We start from the raw sequence: 25,767 nt of genomic DNA, 5'->3' as shown, positions 1-25,767 counted from the left end.
CTCCTTCCCCTGCTCTTCCACCCTTTTCCTCTTAAGGGTTGCATCCTTTATTTTTGTAAAGAGGTGTAGGTAGTTCTGTAAATTATTTTAATTGTCTGTATTGTCACTTGCTATTGCTTTTACTGTTTTTGTGATATATCCAGTAAACTATATTCAGTAACAAGGGTTTCTGTTCGACCCTCTGATTCCATACAGTACCAGATAACACACTTTAGCTCATGGGGAATGAGGGCCCTTTTATGGGAGTGTTCTTTAATGCTGAACAGAAGAGAATTATTTTGATTTGTTATTCTAGAGTCACGAACATCTTAAATAATTATTTGTAAATTTTAGTGATTCTTTTTTTTTAGATATCTATCCAAGTCCTTGAGCCAAGTTCACATAGCATCAATGGAAGACACGCAGAATGTCTGAAAGGGTGAACATTTTGGCGTTTTGGTTGATGATCTTAGGATTCAGAGAATATTCATGCAGAACTTTCTCTCAGAAGGCGAGGTAGATGGGATAGGTGCTTCTACACTGGTACTTGGATCGTTGGGGGGGAGGGCGCTGTATGTGCACCAGCTCTTTGTGTTTACATTGCTAAATCCAACCCTTTTATCCCAGTGGCAGAATCATTGATCCTGAAATAAATGAGTACGATTCTGCCGCGGGGACAAGAGAGCTAGGTATAGTAGTGCATGGACTCCGCTCTCCTGTGATTCAAACTAAATAAACACCAGTGTAAAAGTGCCTCAATGTACAGGTGGTTTGTGGAAGGAGAAAGTTTGATGGGTCAAATTACTTTTTCTCGTTCCTTGCACTACAAATTTTAGAAAAGCCACAGCCATTCTGTGAATGGGTAGTCGCATTATATGATTCATATCATTCCACCCAAACAAAAACTGCCAATCATAGAAAGTTACTTTATAAGATGACACTATTTGGCACACTGAAGCCAGTGCCAGCTCTCTGAAAGCGCCAATTCTATTCATCCGTCATTTCCCCATACCCTTTTAAATTTTCTTTTGCATGTATTTATTCATTTCCCTTTCAAAAGCTTTTATGAATTCTGCTTCAAGCACTCTTTCTGATCAGGCATTCCACATCTTAACAACTCTGTGCAAAAAACACTCTCCTAACCTCTCTCCATTAAGGTGATGACCTTAAATTTACACCCTCCAGTTACCAACTCACCAGTTGGTGGAAATAGTTTCTCTCTATTTACTTTATCAAAACCCTGCATAATTTCCAACACCCCCTTCAGATCTCCTTTTAACCTTCTTTGTTGTAATGAAAAAGAGCCCGTTTCTCTGGCATTGATGTTTCAACAAAAATCCCCCAAAATTTCTACCAAAATACCCTCAGGTTTTACCAGGTTGTTCTCTTGTTTACAATTAGGCCTCAACGTGACCCAAACAATGAATGATTTAACATGTGTTTTCACAAAATATGAAATTACACATATCTGTAAACACATATTTCCCGTCATCTTTTTACGACTAATTGTTCTTCTTTCAAATTTCAATTGACATCGGTCCTTAGCTCTCTTATATTTTTTGTTAGATACCCATCCTGGATGTATATCCTGTGTACCATTGATAGCTTGACCAGTTCCATTGCTATTGCAAAAAGATATTTTAAAAACAGACAATATTTCTGAATGGTGCTAAGAAAAAACCCACCGAAAATGTGATCTGAGGAAGAGTAAAGGGAAGTCTGCTGGAACAAAGAGGTGGAAGATGTGGGACTGAACCATATTCCTTTCTTCTCAATCTCCAGTAACGTACAGCGCTGCTCTCCATTTACTATATTATCCCCCTAATTTTCTTTCCTTCCTTCATGGAGGTGCGGACTCAAGCTGCCATCTTGCCCAAGTGGTTATTCTTCAGGGAGGCCCGTGTCCAGCAAATTGAACTAAACATAGTATAAAAACCCATTACAACTGTACACAATCTGTCAAAGGATAAAAGTTTGATGAACCAAGTGATCTTTCCTTGTTCCTTGCTTTCTTAAAGTTTGTGAACTGTAAACCTTAGAAAAGGCACACTCAAATTGATTACTATATGATTCTCATCATTCCACACAGATGAGAACAGCCAACATTACAAATGTTCAACCAAAATCCCCAGAAAGTTCTACTAAGATCCCAACAGGTTATACCAAATTCTTTTTAAGTCTAAACAATGAGTGCCAGCAGTCTGTTTAACTTTGAGGCATCACTCTTGAGCCTTATCCGGCTCTCAACCAATTCCAACATATACAGGGACTGATGAGGTCACTTGTAGCCCCCTCCCACCCACGCCACTTTCCTTTCCCCACTATCCTGGGGATCATCAGCAAACTCAACACAGACCAGAGATTGAACTTGGTACATCGCTAGTCTAAACAGCTCAGTACCAAACAGGCAGCACATTTAGTCACTGAGCCATCCGGGGCCTCTTACTCCATTTAAAATTTTAATTAGAAGTTGTAACATTTACATTACAATAAGATATTTCTGTCTCTCCACAAGTTTTACCTTGTAATTTATCCCAAATCTTGTGTGAATCAATCACGAACAAGTAATGAAAGCTATCATGAATGCAATGAGTGTGCAGTGTCTAGGTCACGATTAGAGAGAGAGAGATGGTTTACTTATTATTTACCTTGCAGGCCTCAAAATTAGGTGACACTGTTGCATCTATAATCTCCATCACCCAGTTCCATCCTTGTTGATACATGCAAGCAACAAGCCCGGTAAGAATTCCCCCTGCCCCGATACCTCTAACTCCCTAGTACGATAGCAAAATACTGCAGATGCTGGAAATCCGGAATAACAACAGAAAATGCTGGAAAAACTCACCAGGCCAGGCAACATCCGTGGAGAGAAATTAGAGTCGACGTTTCGGGTGAACCCTTTTTCAAAACTGGAAAGGAAATGAAATAGATCGAAAGCAGGGCTGCGATAGAACAAAAGAAGTAAAGAGACATTAAGAGGTATTCAAAGCCAGACGAGGTGGTAATAGGACAAGTGGAGACAAAAGACGGCTCAGATTAGGTGTGAAATGTACTGGCAGAGAGAGAGACAGCTGCCATGTGGGAGAGAGAAAAAAAAAGGGTGGGGGGGGAGGGAAAACCCAAAACAAAGGGGTGGAAAAAAAATATAGGTAAAAATGTAACAGGGGCCGAGGTTATGATCTGAAATTGTTGAACTCGATATCGAGTCCGGAAGGCTGCAAAGTGCCTAATCGGAAGATGAGTTGCTGTTCCTCGAGTTTACGTTGAGCTTCCGTGGAACAATGCAAGAGGCCGAGGACGGTGAGGTCCGAGTGGGAATGGAGCGGTGAATTAAAATGACAGGCAACCGGAAGCTCGGGGTCACCCTTACGGACTGAACGGAGGTGTTCCGCAAAGCGGTCACCCAATCTGCATTTGGTCTCCCCAATGTAGAGGAGACCGCATCGTGAGCAGTGAATACAGTATACTAGATTGCAAGAAGTACAAGTAAATCGCTGTTTCACCTGGAAGGGGTGTTTGGGGCCCTAGACAGTGGGAAGGGGGGAGGTATAGGGGCAGGTGTTACATCTCCTGCGCTTGCACGGGAAGGTGCCAGGTGAAGGGGAAGGGCTGTTGGGGGTGATAGAGGAGTGGACTAGGGTGTCTCGGAGGGAGCAGTCCCTACGGAATGCTGAAAGGGGAGGGGAAGATGCGTATGGTGGTGGGATCACTTTGGAGGTAGCGGAAATGGCGGAGGATGATCCGTTGAATGTGGAGGCTGGTGGGGTGAAAGGTGAGGACAAGGGGAACCCTATCGTGGTTCCGGGAGGGAGGGGCGGGGGTGAGAGCAGAACTGCGGGAGATAGAACGGACACGGTCGAGGGCCGTGTCAACCACGGTAGAGGGGAATCCTCGGTTGAGGAAAAAGGAAGACATGTCCGAAGCACTGGTGTGGAAGGTGGCATCGTCGGAGCAGATACGGCGGAGATGGAGAAACTGGGAGAATGGAATAGAGTCCTTACAGGAGGCAGGGTGGGAGGAAGTATAGTCCAGGTAGCTGTGGGCGTCAGTGGGCTTGTAGTGAATATTGGTCGATAACCTATCCCCAGAGATGGAGACGGAGAAGTCGAGGAAGGGAAGGGAAGAGTCAGAGATGGACCATGTGAAGGTGAGGGAAGGGTGGAAATTGGAGGCAAAGTGAATGAAATTGTCTAGTTAGGGGCGAGAGCAGGAAACGGCACCGATACAGTCATCAATGTATCGGAAAAAGAGGTGAGGGAGGGGACCTGAGTAGGACTGGAACAAAGAGTGTTCCACATATCACACGAAAAGGCAGGCATAGCTAGGAGCCATGCGGGTACCCATAGCAACACCTTTGATTTGGAGGAAATGAGTGGAGTTAAAGGAGAAGGCCTCAGAGCGTCGGCGGGTGTTTCAGCGGCAGAGCAGGGCTACAAAAGGCTCCCGAGACCCAGGTAAGGCCTCAGAGCATCGGCGGGTGTTTCAGCGGCAGAGCGGGGCTGCAAAAGGCTCCCGAGACCAGTCTTCGAATTCGGAACACAGAGGGAAGGAGAGAGGTAAAAAGAAATCGAAGTGTGACGTCACCAGAAAGCAGGTAAGTGATTGGTTGGTGAGTATTTGTCTCTTTTTAAGCTTAAACTCTGGTTTATAGTTTCTAAGGTGCGATATTCATCATCTGGAATCGGGGCAGTGGGTATTTAAAAATATTAATAAATTTAATTAATTACATAGAATGGGAGAGCAGGTGATGTGTTGCTCTGCAATATGTGGGAGCTGGTGGACACCATTGATGCTCACGGTGATCACATTTGCAGTAAGTGTTGGCTGCTCGAGGAATTCCGGCTCCGTGTTGATGAGCTGGAGTCCGAGCTTCAAACACTGAGACACATCAGGGAGGGGGAGAGTTACCTGGACTCTGTGTTCCAGGAAGTAGTCACACCAATTAGATTAATTAATTCAGATGTAGTCCGTGGCCAGGATCAGGATGGTGTGACTAGAAGTGAGGCAGGTACGGAGATCCAGGAGGTAGGGTTGGAGGAGCCGCCGCCCTTGCTCTTGTCCAACAGGTTTGAGGCTCTTACTCCCCGTGAGGATGGGAACGGGGACTGCGGGGAGGATGAGCAACCCGGCCACAGCACCGTGGAGCGGGGGACCATTCAAGTGGAGGTAGTTAAAAGAAATGTTGTAGTGGTAGGGGATAGTACCATTAGGGGGATAGATAGGGTTCTTTGCAGCCGAGAGCAAGAGTCCCGAAGGCTGTGTTGCCTGCCCGGTGCCAGGGTTAAGGACATCTCCTCTGGGCTGGAGAGAAACTTGGATTTGGAGGGGGAGGATCCAGTTGTCGTGGTCCCTGTTGGTACCAACGACATAGATAGGACAAGGAAAGAAGTTCTGCTGAGGGAGTTTGAGCAGCTAGGGGCCAAATTGAAAAGCAGAACCACAAGGGTAATAATCTCTGGATTACTACCTGAGCCACGTGCAAATTTGGCTAGGGTAAATAAAATTAGAGTGTTAAATGCGTGGCTCAAAGACTGGTGTGGGAGAAATAGGTTTTGCTTCTTGGGACACTGGCATCAGTACTGGGACAGGAGAGAGCTGTTCCGTTGGGACGGACTTCACTTGGCGAATCGAATAACTAGGGCTGTAGAGGGCTTTAAACTAATTAGTGGGGGGGAGGTTTTAAGAGAGCGAAAAATAAAAATGCCAGCGGAGAAGGCAATAGAGCAAGGTAGCAGTGGGGGAATTAAAAACCAGAGCATGTCAGGAAGGGACAGAATGTATAATGGTAAAGTAGTAAAGGGGGTAAAAGCAGGAATAAATTGTCAGAAAAAATATTTGAAAGTTCTTTATCTGAATGCACGCAGCATTCGTAACAAAATAGACGAGTTGACGGTACAAATAACTACACATGGGTATGATCTGGTGGCCATTACAGAAACATGGCTGCAAGATGATCATGACTGGGAACTAAACATACAAGGGTATTTGACAATTAGGAAGGACAGACAGGAAGGAAAGGGAGGTGGGGTTGCTATGTTAATCAAGGATGGAATCACTGCAATAGTCAGAAATGATATTGGGTCAAAGGATCAGGATAGTGAAACAGTTTGGGTGGAGATAAGGAATAATAAGGGGAAAAAGTCACTAGTGGGCGTAGTCTATAGGCCTAACAGTTGCAACTCTGTTGATCGGTGTATAAATCAGGAAGTAGTTGGGGCTTGTAATAAGGGAACAGTTTAATCATGGGGGATTTTAACTTTCATATTGACTGGACTAATCAAATTGGGCATGGCAGCCTTGAGGAAGAGTTCATAGAGTGTATTAGGGATGGGTTCCTTGAGCAGTATGTAACTGAACCAACCAGGGGGCAGGCAATCTTAGATCTGGTCCTGTGTAATGAGACAGAATTAATAAAAAATGTCCTAGTAAAGGATCCCCTTGGAATGAGTGACCATAATATGGTTGAATTCCAAATTCAGTTTGAGGGTGAGAGAGTTGGATCTCAAACCAGCGTACTGAGCTTAAATAAAGGAGACTATGAAGGTATGAGAGTAGAATTGACTAAAGTGGACTTGGAAAACAGATTAAAGTGTAAGACGGTACAAGGGCAGTGGTCTACATTCAAGGAGATATTTCACATCTTTCAAGATAAATATATTCCACTGAGGAAAAAGGGGAGTAAAAGAAAAGACAGCCATCCGTGGCTTAGTAAAGTAATAAAGGATAGTATTAGACTGAAAACAAGGGCATATAAAGTAGCCAAATCTAGTGGGAGGATAGAAGATTGGGAAGCATTTAAAAGCCAGCAAACAATAACTAAAAGATTAATTAAGAAAGGGAAGATAGATTATGAAAGTAAACTAGCAAAAAATATAAAAACAGATAGCAAGAGTTTCTACAGCTATATAAAAAGAAAAAGGGTGGCTAAAGTGAACGTTGGTCCCTTAGAGGATGGGGCCGGGAAACTAGTGGTGGGGAACATGGAGATGGCAAAGACGCTGAACAAATATTTTGTATCAGTCTTTATAGTAGAGGACACTAAAATATCTCAACACTGGACAAACAGGGGGCAATGGCAGGGCGGGGGGGGGGGGGGGAGGGGGAGGAGCTAAACACAATTAAAATCACTAAGGAGATGGTACTTGGTAAAATAATGGGACTTAAGGCGGATAAATCCCCCGGACCTGATGGCCTACATCCTAGGGTCTTGAGAGAAGTGGCGGTAGGGATTGTGGATGCATTGGTGATTATTTTCCAAAACTCCCTGGACTCAGGAAAGGTCCCGGCAGATTAGAAAACTGCTAATGTAACACCCTTATTTAAGAAGGGAAGTAGACAAAAGGCCGGAAACTATAGACCAGTTAGCCTAACATCTGTGGTTGGCAAAATGTTGGAGTCCATTATTAAGGAAACAGTAACAGAGCATTTGGATAAACATAATTTAATAGGACAGAATCAGCATGGTTTTATGAAGGGGAAGTCATGTTTGACAAATTTGCTCGAATTCTTTGAGGACGTAACATACAGGGTGGATAAAGGGGAACCAGTGGATGTAGTGTATTTGGACTTCCAAAAGGCATTTGACAAGGTTCCACACAAAAGATTACTGATCAAGATAAGAAATCATGGGATTGGGGGCAATATACTGGCATGGGTGGAAGATTGGCTATCTAACAGAAAACAAAGAGTTGGGGTAAATGGTTCGTTCTCGGGCTGGCAATCAGTAACCAGTGGTGTTCCGCAGGGGTCAGTGCTGGGACCCCAACTCTTTACAATCTAGATTAACGATTTGGAGGAAGGGACCAAGTGCAACATATCCAAGTTTGTCGACGATACAAAGATGGGAGGGAAAGCAGTGAGTGAGGAGGACATAAAAAACCTGCAAAAGGACATAGACAGGCTAAGTGAGTGGGCAGAGATTTGGCAGATGCAATATAATGTTGGAAAGTGTGAGGTTATGCACTTTGGCAGAAAAAATCAAAGAGCAAGTTATTATCTAAATGGAGAGAAACTGCAAAGTGCTACAGTTCAAAGGGATCTGGGGGTCCTGGTGCATGAAACACAAAATGTTAGTATGCAGGTGCAGCAGGTGATCAGGAAGGCCAATGGAATCGTGGCTTTTATTGCAAGGGGGATGGAGTATAAAAACAGGGAAGTCTTGCTTCAGTTATACAGGGTATTGGTGAGGCCACACCTGGAATACTGCGTGCAGTTTTGGTTTCCATATTTAAGAAAAGATATACTTGCTCTCGAGGCGGTTCAGAGAAGGTTAGATACATAGATACATAGAAGATAGGAGCAGGAGTAGGCCATTCGGCCCTTCGTGCCTGCTCCGCCATTCGATGAGATCATGGCTGATCTTTTAATTCAGTATCCCGTCCCCGCCTTCTCTCCGTAACCCTTAACCCCTTTTGCCCGTAGAAATATATCTAATTCCCTCTTAAATATATTTAATGAGCTGGCGTACACTGCCCTCTGTGGCAATGAGTTCCACAGGTTCACCACTCTCTGAGTGAAGAAATTCCCCCTCATCTCTGTCCTAAATGGTTTAGCCCTTATCCTTAAATTATGTCCTCTAGTTCTGTTCTCACCCGCCAAGGGAAACATTCCTTCTGCATCCAGTCTGTCTAGACCTGTCAGAATTTTATACACTTCTATGAGGTCCCCTCTCAATCTTCTAAACTCCAGTGTGTACATCCCTAAACTACATAGTCTCTCCTCATAGGTCATTCCCGCCATTCCTGGTATCAGCCTGGTGAATCGCCGCTGCACCCCCTCCATGGCAAGAACATCCTTCCTCAGATGAGGCGACCAAAACTGTACACAGTACTCGAGGTGTGGTCTCACCAGTGCCCTGTACAGCTGCAGCAAGGTATCCCTGTTCCTGTATTCTAACCCTTTTGCTATGAAGGCCAGCATACCGTTTGCCTTCTTGACCGCCTGTTCACTCGGTTGATTCCAGAGATGAGGGGGTTGACGTATGAGGAAAGGTTGAGTAGGTTGGGCCTCTACTCATTGGAGTTCAGAAGAATGAGAGGCGATCTTATCGAAACATATAAGATTGTGAGGGGGCTTGATCGGGTGGATGCGGTGAGGATGTTTCCACTGATGGGCGAGACTAGAACTAGGGGGCATAATCTTAGAATAAGGGGCTGCCCTTTCAAAACTGAGATGAGGAGAAACTTCTTCACTCAGAGGGTAGTAAATCTATGGAATTTGCTACCCCAGAGAGCTGTGGAAGCTGCAACATTAAATAAATTTAAAATGAAGATAGACAGTTTCCTAGCAGATAAGGGAATTAGGGGTTACGGGGAGAGGGCAGGGAAGTGGACGTGAGTCTAGATTCGGATCAGCCATGATCCTATTGAATGGCGGAGCAGGCCCGAGGGGCCGTATGGCCTACTCCTGCTTCTACTTCTTATGTTCTTATGTAACAAGTTCAGCCAGGCGGAGGAGGGTGGTGGTGGATGGGGACTGGTCGGGCCTCTGTTCAAGGAAGAAGCGGAGCGCCCTCAGGCCATCCTGGTGGGGGATGGAGGTGTAGAGGGATTGTACGTCCATGGTGAAAAGGAAGCGGTTGGGGCCAGGAAACTGGAAACTGTTAAAGTGGCGGAGGGCGTCCGAAGAGTCACGGATATAGGTGGGAAGAGACTGGACAAGGGGAGAAAAGAGTCGAGATAGGAAGAGATAAGTTCCGTGGAGCAAGAACAGGCTGAAACGATGGGTCTACCAGGGCAGTCCTGTTTGTGGATCTTGGGAAGGAGGTAGAAGCGGGCTGTGCGGGGATTGGGGAACTATGAGGTTGGTGGCCGCGGGGGGAAGATCTCCAGAGGAGATGAGGTCAGTGACAGTCTTGGAAACAGTGGTTTGATGTTCGGTAGTGGGGTCACGGTCCAGGTGGAGGTAGGCCAGGCCCTGCCAGGTCTGCTCCCCCGTTTCCTTTCAGTTTTCTCCCTCAGCATGTCAACTTCCGTCTCCCACTACTGCTCATCAACATTTCCATGCCACTCTCTCTGCTGCCTCCACTGGGTTGCCAACCCTCCAGAATTGTCCAGCAGTGGCTAGAAATGAAAGAATAATCTCCCAGACACTGTTGCTAGCTATCTGGGAGAAACATCATAGAGGCATTAAAGAAATTGCATTTTTGTTTTCCATTTTTTGACCACTTTCATTTATTAGTTACAAAAATATTGGAGATGGGAAAAAAGATCATTTAACTGCAGTAGAGGCGAGAGGTCATGTAAAGAAATCTCCATGAATACGTCCAACCAAAGCTGACAATCCTAGGCTCACCATAGTCCCGGTCCCAAATCTGGTCCAGACCCGACCTTTTGCTCACTCTCGGCCCCTGGGCCTGCTCCTCATCAGCACTACCCAACACCAAGCTGGGAACCAGCAATTTAAAAATTTTTTTTTTTTTTTAAATGCCTGTAACACTAATTTATTTCTAGTTCTCAACATTTAAAAACGATTTGTTTCCTAACTTAGTGCTGGGAACCAGCTTTAGTTTTAGGTGTCAGTTGCGGCTCAGTGGTAGCACTCTCACCTCTGAGTCAGAAGGTTGTGGGTTCAATGCCCACATCAGAGACTGCAGCATAAAATAGGCTGACGCTCCAGTGTAGTACCGAGGGAGCGCTGCACTGTTGGAGGTGCCGTCTTTCAGATGAGCCATTAAACCAAGGCTCCGTCAGCCCCGTCAAGTGGACGTAAAAAATCACATGGCACTAATTTGAAAAAGAGCAGGGGAGTTATCCCTGCTGTCCTGGCCAATATTTGTCCCTCAATCAACATCACTAAAACAGATGATCTGGTCATTATCTCATTGCTGTTTGTGGGACCTTGCTGTGCTTCCTTTAATACAACAGTGGCTACATTTCAAAAGTACTTCATTGGCTGTAAAGTGCTTTCGGATGTCCTGAGGTGGTGAAAGACACTATATAAACGCATGTCTTTTTCTTTTAGTTAGGGTATCGCGGAGAGATGGTGAGAGAGGAGTTTCTGGGAGTGATGATCAGCATGCCTTCTCTGGGTCCCGCTCCTTCACATGGTGTTGTGCTTAGTGTTCCCTCATTCCCCCCTTGACCGTTGCCACTAACCCTGTCCCTCAGCTTTAACCCATCTGCTCCTTGCCACCAAGGTCCTAGTCTCGGTCCACGTGCTCTCCCTCTTGCCTCCTACACAACCCCTTCACTATTAGATAATTTACAGAAATTAATGACTGGCATCTTTAACCTTCAACAAGAAAGGCAACTAGTCCATTTGCTGTGTTACTCTACAGTTTGTACTAAATACCAGAGGGACCTCTTGTGGTCAATGCTTGTATTACATCTGTTCTTGTCATTAATCATTTTGACATTTGACTTGTGCAATCATTTTCATTTACTTTGCACAGAACTTCCCTCCCCACCCCCCCCCCCCCCCACCCCCCCATTGCTTACCTTTTGCAAATAGTCCTGTTCCCACTTCCTGCATAGACAGTCAGGAAGAGGTGGAAATCATTAGGAATGCCAAGATTGTGACATGGAGAATCTTCAAAACTTTGTGAATTATTTTCCATTCAAAATAGCTGGAACAGGTTTGAAATCATTATGCAACTGATTTTTTTTGATTCAAGTTAATTTGGAGATGTGTTTAAAGTAATGTTGTTCAAACTGGTTATTATTACGACCAACAGCTGCCTCTCAATCTTCAAAACGGACACAAGAGAGGAGCTGGTTTTCAATATTAAAGGCATATCAGACACACTAAGGGCCTCAACTCTGAGGTTAAATAAATTAGTGTATACATAAAAATGAAAGACATGGTCATTGTACAGCAGACGCGAGTGGAGCCGAAAAACCTTTTTCCTAATTGGAACAGATACAAATCAAACTTCTGACAACTATCGGTACCCGAAGTCCATTCATTTTGCGCAGTAACTCCAAGCCAAACACCATTGAGACTTCAGCACTTAGGCTTTATTTTAATTGCTTTTTCAGCCAATAATAAATTGGTAATTCTTTGTGACCGTTCGATGGTTCTGGATTGTGCTTCATCAGCTCTAACACCATCACATAATCACCAACAGTATCATTAACAATGTTTAAGATTTGTATCATCTAGGTAATGATACATAAAACGCTTCCAATTTAACTAGTGAGCAAGTGATCTTGTCAAGATACAAGCAGTCTGGGCAGCGAATTCTTCACCCCATTATATAATTCCTAATTGTACTGATGCTCAATATTTCAAGCACCAGTTTAATTGTAACTAGAAGAAGTTACATTATCTCCCTTGATGGGTAAATGCACCACAGGAGTTACCGGATCTCTTAATGGTGCTGCAATTGGCCTCAGAGCCAGAGTTCGGGAGGGGGTAGTTAAAATATCAGCCTGGCTTCCAGCTCCTGATTGCTGCATGATAACTCTTGCTAGAAAGTGCATGCATGTAAAAGGTCAAGCTGAGGCAAAACTGAACTCTGCTGCAAAACGCTCACAGCTGATTAGCCAGGCAACACTCACATGAAGAGTGGCCACTGGGCCAGAATAGGAGGGTGGCTGGCATCAGTGAAACTCTACCCCAACATCAAACATTGCTTTCAGCAGGACAGATAGACGGGTGAAAATGAAAAAAAATTAAAGTGCATAAAAAGAAACATTTTACAAAAGTTATCCGAAGTATTATAGTTGCTCTCAAGTATCAGTTAGCAGCTTTACCAGAGTAGTACTGGAACCAGGCTGGGAGCAGGTGACCCAGGACAATAGATAGGAGACTTCAGAAGTGGCAGAGGAGAAAGAATAGAAATTAATTTCAAAAACAAACAGTATTTTTCCCCTCCTCCCACCCCTCCTCCCAAATAGCATGAAGCTGGCAGGTATGGAGAGAGGAATATCCTGTGTTTAGAGTTATTGCGAGATTTATTAATTCACTAAACATGTACACATCATAGCATCCTGAGAATGCACAAGCACATCAAATTAAAGTTAACAGTGATATTTAAAAAAAATACAAGGCAGGAGTGAAATAAAGCAGATTCACAGAAGCAGGTGTGATGCAGGCATAACCTTTTCAAAATGTTTTAACAGTAGGTACAGCACACCATTAATCACTTGTAAAGGCGTTGAAGATATTCTAACAGACTCAACAGTCTAAAAATTGGCTACTCCAGTCACTAGTAGCAATAGCTGCTCTTAGACATGACAGCCTCTCGGACAGGCAGAAACTGCAAAGTCAATTAAACAAAAAGCATATGCGCTCACAATAAAAGCTTCTGCAGAATTGCAGACTGTTACAGGAAGGCTTACAGCAGTTGTAAAAATCTAAAAATAGCAACACTTGACAGCAATAATGCCCCAATGGCACCTGCACAGTGAACAGTGGAAGCAAAAGATTAATTCCTACTGCATCTCCCTCTGCTGGACAGGCAGAGGAAAAGCATCACTGCTTCCAAAAATCAGAGACCAATCTCCGTGTCCAATCTCCACCTCCTTATATAAAGTCTGTAATGACAGTTGATGCACCAGCAGCTGCCAAGACCGTTCTTCAGCTTTTTGTTTTGTGATTTGCATAGTTAGGAAACCCAAACTGCGAGATCATGATGTTGGAATATTTCAGAGGCATGCTGCCATAAATAGCAGCCAGCTGATTCAGACACCAGGACCTTTGAAGCAGATGTTCCGCCCGGTGCCACATCCCATTGAAGCCACTGTTGGAATCTTTTTCCAGATTCCTCATGTCCACCGGCTTCACAAACACTCCCGACGGCTTCCCGGTGTACTTTGCAACTATAAAATTCATGGTGATGTCGTCACAGTTCTGGGTCTTGTCTATTAAATTATGGACAGCTGGGAGTTGGACTTTAAACTTCTCAAGGTAACTGGCATGGAAAAATGCAGCTCCAATCAGCACCATGGAGTAGTGGTCACCACTTCCACCCGCCGCGTTCTGGAGCTCAAAACTGCCGTAGCTGTAAATTCCTGAGGAAGTTGTGACATGCTTCCGAGGGACAAACCCAACTATTTGATCTGGAAATTGCTGAAACACACAAAACGCAGAGTAAAGAAAATCTTCCCAATATTAGTTTTAAATTTACTCCATACCAAATTAAGGTTAAGTCCTCTAATATTACTGCCCTGGTTTAATTTGAAGCAAAATTCAGTTTTTTTTGCCATTTATCCATTTAATATTTTATATACCTTGATGAGATTTCTTCTTAACTGCCGTCTTTCTAAACTCTACAGCTCAACATACTCTAATCTTTCTTTATCAGCCCCTTTATTGCCGAGGTCAATCTGTTGCTTTTCTCTGCACCCTTGTCAATGCATGTATATGTTTTTGTTGGAAACAGAAATAGACATGACAGTTCCTATACTAAGGCTTTATAATACACTTGTTAGGGCCCCAACATATGGATTATCAGTTTAGATTGTAACTAGAATAAAAATAACATTAGCGCCCTTTATGGCTGGTCCGACAATGCCTCGATTTTAAAATTCTCATCCTCGTTTTCAAATCCCTCATGGCCTTGTCTCTTTCCATCTCCGTAACCTCCCCCAGCCTTACAACCCAGAGATCTCTGCACACCTCCATTCTGACCTCTAGCACATCCCCGATTTTAATTGCTCCACTGCTGGCGGCCGTGCCTTCAGCTGCCTAGGTCCCAAGGTCTGGAATTCCCTCCCTAAATCTCTTCCCCCCCTCTCCTCCTTTAAGACAGTCTTTAAAACCTACCTCTTTGACCAAGCTTTTGGGCCATCTGTCCCAATATCTCCTCGTGTGGTTCAGTGTCAAATTTTGTTTGATAACGCTCCCGTGAAGCGCCTTGGGACGTTTTACTATGTTAAAGGCGCTATATAAATGCAAGTTGTTGTTGTAGTAAATGCACCAGAGGATATGGTGGTGAGCCATTCAGCCAGGAAAGTCCCAGGTTCAATCCCTGGTCTGTGCTGTTAGCTAACCTCTGATGGTGCTATAATTGGCCTCAGAGCCCATAAGCTAGAGTTTGAAGAAAAAAGAATCAGCCAGACTTTCTGCTCATGACTGCTAACTAGTAAGCCCTGCTGGAACGAGGACTTGTCCTTGTCTGATTTTCAGACAAGTTTGAGTTCAGTTGCAATACTCCCACAGATGAATAGGTAGCCAACGCTCACTATCTATGTTCACCACTGGCCCAGGATAGGAAGGTGACTGTCTTCAGTAGGAGAGGAGAAAATGGTGAGTTGGGGAGGGGGGTTGCGGGAATAGAAGTGTGTCCCAAGCAGTGCACTGAAAAGTCTTAGTGTAACCTCTACCGTATTGGCTATTTATACAACTGCCTTATTGCACTGTCTAGGCATTGGAAATAATGAGCCTACCATCATTTGCAGGTCTACACATTACTTTCATCAAATGAAAGGGGACACCAGTGTCAAAGTACCCAATAGTTCACACAACATTCCAAATCTAGCCTCACTGGTGAGGTTTAGAAGAGTTAAGATAACCTCATTTCAAAGTACACTTAAGTATCTCGAGACCTGTCCCAATATTTACACCTTCCCAGCCTCGAAGATTCACAGGGTATTGATTTTCAAGCGACAGCAGTCCACCAGTACCTCACACAAGTAAGCGTTCTTCATATGCGAGCTTAGACAGCAAGCATTAGCAGGCTATTTGACAATGGGTGATCTTCTCCTCACCTTAGATCCATATACTCATGTTTTCCAGCAGGTGTCACAGGATAGCATCAGGAGTGAGAAGCTTTGGTTAATTCTTCCACTCCTTATCCCAGGGATACTGAGGCCAATTGTAGTGTACCCACTGCCACTGTGGCCAAGATCAACTAAGTCAGCACAGACCAGAGATTGAATGTGGTCTATAGGGCTCAGTACCTCAGCAGAGTCTACATCCCAGCACAGGTTAGCTTCATTCTGAATCGATACTCCTCGGTAAATGAGATCTTTCTGGCTTTTCTATTTTTGCTATCCTCCATTTCCTGTTCCAATGTACAGTACGTTTACTCAATAAAATCTATCCTTTTTCTTAGCTGAAACTGCCTTTGTAGGATGGTCAGATGGATACCATCAAGGGGCCATTTAACACTCCACCAATGATGGTTACAGTGCATTGCTATAGCTTTGTCTCCTGTGGGTTTGAGAGATATTTGTGGGGCAAAGAGAAATGGAAGAGGATTCTGTCAGTAAATTACCAACTTTCTGAACTCAGACAACAACAAAATACTGCGAATGTTGGTAATCTGAAACAACAACAGAAAATGCTAGAAACACTCAGCAGGTCAGGCAGCATCGTGGAGAGAGAAACAGAGTTAACGTTTCAGGTCGATGACCCTTCGTCAGAACTGGAAAAAGTTAGAGAAGTAGAAGACACAAAAAGCATACCAAAAATGGTGGGGAACCAACTGTCTATTGAGGGTGAGGAACTTAACGTAATTAATATAAGTAGAGAAAAAGTACTAGAGAAACTAATAGGACTAAAAAGCCGACAAATCCCCTGGACCTGATGGCCTATATCCTAGGGTTCTAAAAGCGGTGGCTGAAGAGGTAGTGGATGCATTGGTTTTGATCTTCCAAAATTCCCTAGATTCTGGAATGGTCCCAGCGGATTGGAAGGTCGCAAATATAACACCGCTATTCAAGAAAGGAGGGAGAGAAAAAACAGGGAACTACAGGCCAGTTAGCCAGACACCAGTCATTGGGAAAATGCTGGAATCCATTGTTAAGGAAGTGGATCAGGGCACTTAGAAAATCATAACATGATTAGGCAGAGTCAACATGGTTTTATGAAAGGGAAATCATGTTTGACAAATTTATTAGAGTTTTTTGAGAATGTAACTAGCAGGGTAGATAAAGGGGAACCAGTGGATGTAGTATATTTGGATTTCCAAAAGGCATTCGATAAGGTGCCACATAAAAGGTTATTGCACAAGGTTAGGGCTCATGGAGTTGGGGGTAATATAGTAGCATGGATAGAGGATTGGTTAATGGACAGAAAACAGAGAGTAGGGATAAACGGATCTTTTTCAGGTTGGCAGGCTGTAACTAATGGGGTGCCGCATGGATCAGTGTTGGTGCCTCAGCTATTTACAATCTATATTAATGACCTAGATAAAGGGACCGAGTGTAATGAATCCAAGTTTGCTGATGATACAAAGCTAGGTGGGATAGCAAGCTGTGAGGAGAACACAAGAGTCTGCAAAGGGATATAGATCGACTAAGTGAGTGGGCAGTAAGGTGGCAGATGGAGTATAATGTAGGGAAAGGTGAGGTTATTCACTTTGGTAGGAAGAATAGAAAAACAGAATATTTTTTTAAATGGCGAGAAACTTTCAAATGTTGGTGTTCAGAGAGATTTTGGTGTCCTCGTGCAAGAAACACAGAAAGCTAGCATGCAGGTACATCAAGCAACAAGGAAGGCAAATGGCATGTTGGCCTTTATTGCAAGGGGGCTGGATTTAAGAGTAAGGAAGTCTTGCTACAATTGTACAAGGCCTTGGTGAGACCACACCTGGCGTACTGTGCACAGTTTTGGTCTCCTTATCTAAGGAAGTATATACTTGCCTTGGAGGCGGTGCAACAAAGGTTCACTAGATTGATTCCTGGGATGAGGGCTGTCTTATTTTGAGAGATTGTGTAGAATGTGGCTCTACTCTCTGGAGTTTAGAAGAATGAAAGGTGATCTCATGGAAACATACAAGATTCTGAAGGGGATTGACAGGGTAGATGCTGAGAGGTTGTTTCCCCTGGCTGGAGTGTCTAGAACTAGGGGACATAGTCTCCGGATAAGGGGTAGGCCATTTAAGACCGAGATGAGGAGGAATTTCTTCACTCAGAGGGTTGTGAATCTTTGGAATTCTCTGCCCCAGAGGGCTGTGAATGCTGAGTCTTTGAGTATATTCAAGGCTGAGATAGAAAGATTTTTGGACTCTAGGGGAATCAGGGGATATGGAGATCGGGCGGGAAAGTTGAGATGAGGTTGATTATTGAATGGCGGAGCAGGCTCGAGGGGCCGTATGGCCGACTCCTGCTCTTATTTCTTATGTTCTATGTAACAGATTTTTAAGCAAGTGTAGGGGCAGGGAAGGGGAAGAGGGGTGGAAAGAACAAAGGGAAGGTCTGTGATAGGCTGAAAGGCAGGAGAGATTAAAAGACAAAAAGGATGATGGTGCAAGACAAAAGGAGATGGTAATGGGACAAGTTAAGAAACAAAAGATGACTAGATGAGGTGTAAATGACAATGGTAATGGCAGAATCATCAACAGCTGCCATGTGAGAGGAAAAAAGAAAAAAAAATATAGGGGCCCAGGTTATAGTCTGAAATTGTTGACCTCGATGTTTAGTCACTTTACAGCCTTCTGGACTTATCAAAAGATGAGATGCTGTTCCTCAAGCTTACGTTGAGATTCATTGGAACAGTGCAAGAGGCCGAGGATGGAGAGATCAGAGTGGGAGTGGAGCGGAGAATTAAAGTGTCAGGCGACCGGAAGCTTGGGGGTCACACTTACGGACTGAACGGAGGTGTTCTGCAAAGCGCTCACCCAATCTGCGCTTGGTGTCCCCAATGTAGAGGAGACCGCATCGTGAGCAGTGAATACAGTACACTAAATTGCAAGAAGTACAAGTAAATCACTGTTTCACCTGGAAGGAGTGTTTGAGGCCTTGGACAATGGGAAGGGAGGAGGTAAAAGGGCAGGTGTTGCATCTCCTGCGCTTGCACGGGATGGTGCCATGGGAAGGGGTGTTGGGGGTGATAGAGGAGTGGACCAAGGTGTCGCGGACGGAGTGGTCCCTTCGGAATGCTAAAAGGGGAGGGGAAGAGGTGTTTGGTGGTGAGATTATGCTGGAGGTGGTGGAAATGGCGGAGGATGATCCACTGAATGTGGAGGCTGGTGGGGTGAAAGGTGAGAACAAGTGGAACCCTATCGTGGTTCTGAGTGGGAGGGGAAGGGGTGAGAGCGGAAGTGCAGGAAATGGAACGGACACGGTCGAGGGCCATATCAACCACGATAGAGGGGAATCCTTGGTTGAGGAAAAAGGAAGATATTGGAAGCACTAGTATGGAAGGTGGCATCATCAGAACAAATGCGGCGGAGACGGAGAAACTGGGAGAATGGAATAGAGTCCTTAAAGGAGGCAGGGTGGGAGGAAGTGTAGTCCAGGTAGCTGTGGGAGTCAGTGGATGTTTGTCAATAGCCTATCCCCAGAAATGGATACAGAGAAGTTGAGGAAGGGAAGGGAAGAGTCGGGGATGGACCATGTGAAGGGGAGGGAAAAGTGGAAATTGAAAACAATGTGAATGAAATTTTCTAATTTTGGGGCGAGAGCAGGAAACGGCACCAATACAGTCAACAATGTACCAGAAAAAAAGTGAGGAAGGGGACCCAAGTAGGACTGGAACAAAGAATGTTCCACATAACCCCTACACCTGTTTAAAACTCTGTTACTTCTCTAACTGTTTCCAGTTCTGACGAAAGGTCATTGACCTGAAACGTTAATTCTGTTTCTCTCTCCACAATGCTGCCTGACCTGCTGGGTGTTTCCAGCATTTTCTGTTGTTATTCTGAACTCAGAGATTGCTTCTATGGGATTAAACAAAACTTGCTTTTACAAAAAAAAAATCCCCTGCAACTGAACCTTAAAATACTTACTTCAGTTGTAAAGTACTGTTCTAGAGGAAGTTACATTTTTAGATCAGCTGATTAATGCACTGTCATTCCAAAGAGACTCTACAAGTAGAGCTGGGAGCACAACAATTACAATCAGACTAAATTACAACACTAAATTTAACCTCCAACATTACTCAGCTTTGTTATTCAAATCATCTGCAAAGCTTTTTTGCCCAAGGTTTGCACTGGCTACTCCCAGTTTAATCCAAAACCTCAGTTTCCTGAAAGACTGCTCTTTATAAACTCAATCTGTACATAAAGCTACTTCTAAACAGTAGCACAAACTGGGAACAGGCTCGGCACAATTTGCATGCAAGCAAGATTTTTTTTTAATATATACACAAAATAAAAGGTGGAAGAGGTTTGAAAAAACTACCTTCTCTCAACATAAGCAGCAACCCAGCCAGTCAGAAAAATATTAAAAAGCATACCTATCGCACTGAGCAGGCATGAATTAGTGATAATTAAAACGTAAAGCCTTGACTCACTGACTTTATATGACATAATCTGCACCATCCCTGGGTAAATTAACTTGCAGTTCCTCACACAAGAGTTCTTTTATTCCTTAGCACAAACTGCTGCCTGAAACACAACAGCTACTCTCCCAGTCAGGAAAATATTTAGAAGCATACCTGCCACACAGAGTAGGCAAAATCAAGGTCATAGGCACTAATTAAAATATCATCATCAAGCATCAAGACAGCTGGAAAGAAAGGAAAAAAATACATTGACAAAAATGCTGCTTCAAATAATTATACAATATACAGATATTAGACAACAATTCACAGACATATCCCACAAGGATAGATAGAAATCAAGGAGAAAATGCAAGAATTTTAGGTACAGGAGACCATTTGCCCACTCACTACTATATCTCATCAATTCTCTCCAGAAATGCATCTAATTGTCTCTTGAATCCATTTATATTGTCCACTTTAATGGCCTCATATGACAACAGCTTATTCTGCAAGTCTAACCCTTTTAGGTGAAAATTTTCAGCCCAGCTTACTCCTAACTACCTAATTTTTAAACTGAATTTGCTCGTATTTGGGCCCTTCACCATACTGAAGAATTTGCTTGAATTAATCCAATCATAATCTTGAAAATGTAAATTAGGTGGCCTTGAACCCAGTTCTTCAAAGAAAAACAGCTCTACTTCATAAACTACTTCTCATTACTTAAAATTAGAAATTTACTCAAAAATCATTGATAACCAGGCCATGAAAACCAGGTATCAATTGTAACTGAGAAATGGGGAGCAAGACACCTTTAACAATAAAAGGGAAGGGAGACCAATGCAAAATATTAGTTAAACACAAGTTATAGGAGGGAAGGTTCAGGTACGCAGAAATACACTACAACAAATTTTGTTTCTAACAGTATTGGGGAAAGGGAGAACCAAAAAAAAGGTAAAACCCATATTCAGCCAATTAAGACCAACAATAAAAGTTTAATATTTCACAAAATCTCACCTTTGGTTTCCAGTTCAGGAAACGGCTCCAGTCGGTTCCGCATTCTATTCACAGTCTGTTCCTTAAAAATAACAGGGATGGGATGCGGCCCCAGTGAATCCCATAACTCTTTTGGCGCTTTTATTCCAACACTATTCCAGACTACAATGATTTTGTGTAGATTTGGAATGGCCTGATAATGATTCAGCAGTTTAAGAAGCAGGTCTGTCCTGTTGTAAGACTGCATGATAATGGTGAAGGAATTCTGAACATCGGTTTTCTGGTCATCCTGCTCCCTGCGGACAACAGCAGCTCCACTTTCCACAACTTTGGGCAACAATGCGGTCAAAGCAGCTCCCACAATAAAGACAATTAGAACAGCCATCACTAAATAGGAAGGAAGAGTCCCACCACCAAACAGTCGCCTTGTAAATCTGTGAATGTCAAAGATATCTTCTAAGTACTGTACAATATTCAAAAAAAACATCACTCTCATTGACTGGTAAACTCTGCAGGATCTCCACCCACCCATCTGCTGCAGCCAAGACAAAAACTCCCAGATCTCCCACCATTCTGCTAGGAGATACACAAGACAACATAACTAGATAGAAAAAAACCATTAAGCCCAGCAAATCTATTTTTAAAAACATCTCAACCCCCTCTAGCCACCTTCACCAAGGATGAGAACATAGGAATATGTACGAGTACAATATGGGCAGGCAAATTACTAACTTACCTTCCCTCAGGACTGCACACTGCTTCAAGCCATGCTAGTGGTAAAGGAGACAAAAATAGCTACATCTTTGGTACAAAACCAAACAATTATTCACTTATTTACAAACACTGAGTAAAAAGAGATCGTTATCATCTGACCAGGACAATAATTGCAATTAAATCTCCTTTCAGCACTCATTATCTCACTAAAAGGAGTCATGTTTCCTGCATGAACCTGGATAGTATCTTCAAAGCATTCCAACTAGGGGGTGGCGAGGTCAGATGGCAGGGACTAGGCAGGACATCACAAACAAGCCCAATCATGTACTTATCTGATGTCCACATATGCCCTTTCCTGCTGGGGACTACAATATAATGATCAGAAACTTGGCCAATTTTCCTATTCCCTAACTCGGTCACTGAAGCCAGCTGTAGCACTCCAACTGAAGCTCTGATTAAGTCAATTCTCATGTGTCTTCACCGACAGACTGATGGACAGAAGTCATCCAGAGTCCTCTACCCAATACCGCTGGCTTCACCCTTGCACTGCCACCTTTACCAAACCTCCACCTGTCAATTCTTTTTTCTCCCCTGCTTTCCCCAAGTTATGTTGGAGTACAGTTTCACATGCATTAACAGCCATCATGTACCTCACCCAAGTGGCCACTCTTCAACCATGAGCCAGACAGCAACTGTTGGCAGGCTGTTTGTAAGGGTCGTTCTGATGAACAGTCATCAACCTGAAAAGTTAACATTTTCTCTCTCTACAGATGCTGCCTGAACTGCTGAGTACTTCCAGCAGTTTCAGTTTGTAAGAAATCACACAACACCAGGTTATAGTCCAACAGCTTTATTTGAAATCACAAGCTTTCAGAGCGCTGCTCCTTCGCCAGGTGAAGTGCTCCGAAAGCTTGTGATTTCAAATAAAGCTGTTGGACTATAACCTGGTGTTGTGTGATTTCTTACATTTGTCCACCCCAGTCCAACACCGGCATCTCCACACCACAGTTTCAGTTTGTAAGGGATATCACAACCAAACTCAATCTTGTCTTCACCTGATATCCATACATGCTTTCCACCAGGAGTCACTGTATAACAGGGTTGTCCATTAGAAATCACTGACATCATAGCATAGCTACGATGAGTGCTTTAGCCACATGCAGTAATTTTAGTAGAACTACATTTACTTGTATTGTGGGTGTATACATGGTGTTTTCTACTAAAATTAGTGCAGATGGCTAAAAAAATGCCACATAGAAACATAGAAGCAGGAGTAGGCCATTCGGCCCCTCGAGCCTATTCCGCCATTCAATGAGATCATGGCTGATCATCCAAACTCAGTACCCTGTCTTCTCCCCATATCCCTTGATCCCTTTAACCTTAAGAAATATATCCAACTCCTTCTTGAATATATTTAATGAATTGGCCTCAATTGCCTTCTGTGGTAGAGAATTCCACAGGATCACCACTCTCTGGGTGAAGAAATTCCTCCTCATCTCTGTCCTAAATGGCTTACCCCTTATCATTAGACTGTGACCCCTGGTTCTGGACTCCCCCGCCATCAGGAACATCCTTCTTGCATCTAGTCCTGTTAGAATTTTATAAGTTTCAATGAGATCCCCCCTCATTCTTCTAAACTCCAGCGAGTATAAGCCCAATCGACCCAATCTCCAAGTTTGCAGATGACACAAAGCTGGGTGGACGTGTGTGCTGTGAGGAGGATGCTGAGAAACTCCAGTATGATTTGGACAGGTTGGGTGATTTGCATCTGCCATGCTTCTGCCCATATAACGTGGATAAATGCAAGGTTATTCACTTTGGTGTCAAAAACAGGAAGGCAGATTATTATCTGAATGGCAATAGATTGGGAGACGGGGAAGTGCAACGAGACCTGGGTGTCGTTGTGCACCAGTCGCTGAAGGTAAGCATGCAGGTGCAGCAGGCAGTTAAGAAGGCAAATGGTATGTTGGCCTTTGTAGCGAGAGGGTTTGAGTACAGGAACAAGGATGTATTGCTGCAGTTGTACAGGGCCTTGGTGAGACCACATCTTGAGTATTGTGTGCAGTTTTGGTCACCTTATCTGAGGAAGGATGTTCTTGCCATGGAAGGAGTGCAGCGAAGATTCACCAGGCTGATACCTGGGATGGCAGGAATGACGTATGAGGAGAGATTGGGTTGATTGGACTTATACTCGCTGGAGTTTAGAAGAATGAGAGGGGATCTCATTGAAACTTATAAAATTCTGACAGGACTGGACAGACTAGATGCAGGAAGGATGTTCCTGATGGTCGGGGAGTCCAGAACCAGGGGTCACAGTCGAAGGATAAGGGGTAAGCCATTTAGGACAAAGATGAGGAATTTCTTCACCCAGTGGTGAACCTGTGGAATTCTCTACCACAGAAGGCAGTAGCGACCAATTCATTAAATATATTCAAAAAGGAGTTGGATATATTTCTTAAGGCTAAAGGGATCAAGGGATACGGGGAGAAAGTACTGAATTTGGATGATCAACCATGATCTCATTGAATGGTGGAGCAGGCTCAAGGGGCCGAATGGCCTACTCCTGCTCCTATCTTCTATGTTTCTATGTAATCTCTCCTCATACGTCATTCCTGCCATCCCAGTCTGGTAGGCACACCTGTGGCTAGTCAGCAATTTTTATTGGACCACATTGGTCGAGGGGCATTGAGGCTAATTATAGCATCCCAATCAAGATCACTTAACTCAGTACAGACCAAGGGTGGAACCTATGGTCTTGTTTTCAGAATGGCTGAGTGCCATTTACTCACCAAACCGTCAGGGGAGTTGTACCTGAATGTCTAAGATGTTTTTTGTAAACAAGTTTTTAAAAAGACATGGCTTGAAAATCAAGAGCTAGCTTTAGATGCAACCATTCATTTACAACAAAAGAACCCATCCAGCAGGTTTAAAGAAGTAAAATAAAAGCACTCAGGTCACGTGCAGGTAGAAAGAAAAGGAAAGTAAAAACTTACTGCTTGCAATGTATGGATTTATGGGACGAGTACCCTGCACAGACAGGCCCATTCATTAGGTGTGCCGCAACAACCGTTAATCGCGATACCCCAGGGCAAGCGCTCTGGAGCCGGCAAGAAACCGCCGATATTTTCGGTCTCCAACTACCGAGCAGCTATTGCACCCAGGCCTGATCATCGGGGCCCGCGTCCGTAATGCCCGCTTCTTTGATCCTCAGGAACGGCAGTGGGTTACCAGCCGGGCCGGAACCTCCGGGAGGAGGGGATCTGCAGCTGCAAGTCTGCGCCCGCGCTTTAACCGCACAAACCCGCCGCAATATTCACAATCGTTGCTCATCGGCTGCCTGCAATCGCCAGCACCCACCTCATGACGCAGCGGCCGCAGCTCCAGACCCGGCTCCACACCCAGACCAGGACCAGACCCGGCTCCGTGCCTCTTACCTGAGACCGCAGCACGCATGCGCCACAAGCCGCCCGCTCCAGGGCTCGCACTCCAGCTCATCCTTTAATTCCAATGTCAGGTTTATTACGATATGCTTGCAAGAAAATAGCAAGCAACAGATAAATAAATAACGACTTCACACTTTCATCCAGTTCACAGACAACAAACCTCACCGGAGTATATAGTGAACACTAGTAACAATTTTATTTCAGTTTAGAAGTTTCCTTTTTTCATAGTTAAGTTGTTCCCCTCTAAAAAGGGGGCACTTTTATCTACTCTTTGGTTGATGACACTGGGGCAACCCAGTGTCGCCTTATTGATTATTTTAGAAAAGACAGACAAGGAACCTCACATAAGGAATGGGAAATTATACTTGAAATTACCCATTTACTACCACATTTTTTAACTCTTGGTTAATGTTATTTATGCAAGTTTTGCAAGGGGGGACTTGTAGAGAGATTTGTCCCAGTAACATTGGCGCAAGCAAAATTAACCGAACCAAAACCATTAACAATATCCTCTGTGATTGCACCTGTGGTGCTTTTCCTGCTT

The 25,767-nt window shown here is 44.0% G+C and overlaps 1 protein-coding gene across 6 annotated transcripts; it reads right to left on the bottom strand.

The window, feature by feature from the left end:
* Nucleotides 1–12,856: 12,856 nt before the first annotated feature.
* extl2 (exostosin-like glycosyltransferase 2) lies at nt 12,857–25,430 on the bottom strand. Of its 6 annotated transcripts, none has more exons than XM_085982450.1 (5): nt 25,215–25,430; nt 21,803–21,836; nt 21,088–21,500; nt 20,248–20,318; nt 12,857–13,992 (listed from the first exon to the last, which is right to left on the bottom strand). In XM_085982450.1, the coding sequence occupies exons 1-5, from the start codon at nt 25,273–25,275 to the stop codon at nt 13,501–13,503; spliced, it is 1,071 nt and encodes a 356-aa protein (XP_085838576.1). In that variant the 5' UTR covers nt 25,276–25,430; the 3' UTR covers nt 12,857–13,500. The 6 variants fall into 6 exon arrangements, with proteins under 6 accessions (XP_085838576.1, XP_085838580.1, XP_085838577.1 ...); XM_085982454.1 differs by lacking the exon at nt 25,215–25,430 and adding an exon at nt 25,138–25,199; XM_085982451.1 differs by lacking the exon at nt 25,215–25,430 and adding an exon at nt 24,774–25,130.
* Between the last annotated feature and the right edge of the window lie 337 nt (nt 25,431–25,767).

Source organism: Somniosus microcephalus, chromosome 3 (genome assembly GCF_052327205.1).
Source record: "Somniosus microcephalus isolate GS21.2 chromosome 3, FLI_Smic_1.0, whole genome shotgun sequence".
In the NCBI taxonomy this organism is placed as follows: Eukaryota; Metazoa; Chordata; class Chondrichthyes; order Squaliformes; family Somniosidae; genus Somniosus; species Somniosus microcephalus.
The sequence above is the reverse complement of the archived record's forward strand: the minus strand, read 5'-3'. Positions and strand labels throughout refer to the sequence as shown.

Excerpts from the sequence above, each read along its gene's own strand:
- extl2 (XM_085982450.1), bottom strand. The coding sequence starts at position 25,275 with ATGAGCTGGAGTGCGAGCCCTGGAGCGGGCGGCTTGTGGCGCATGCGT. Across the intron at positions 21,501-21,802 it reads GTGTGCAGTCCTGAGGGAAG|ATTTACAAGGCGACTGTTTG; the intron begins GTAAGTTAGTAA and ends TGACATTCACAG. Across the intron at positions 13,993-20,247 it reads TTGCCTACTCTGTGTGGCAG|CAATTTCCAGATCAAATAGT; the intron begins GTATGCTTCTAA and ends TGTGTGTTTCAG.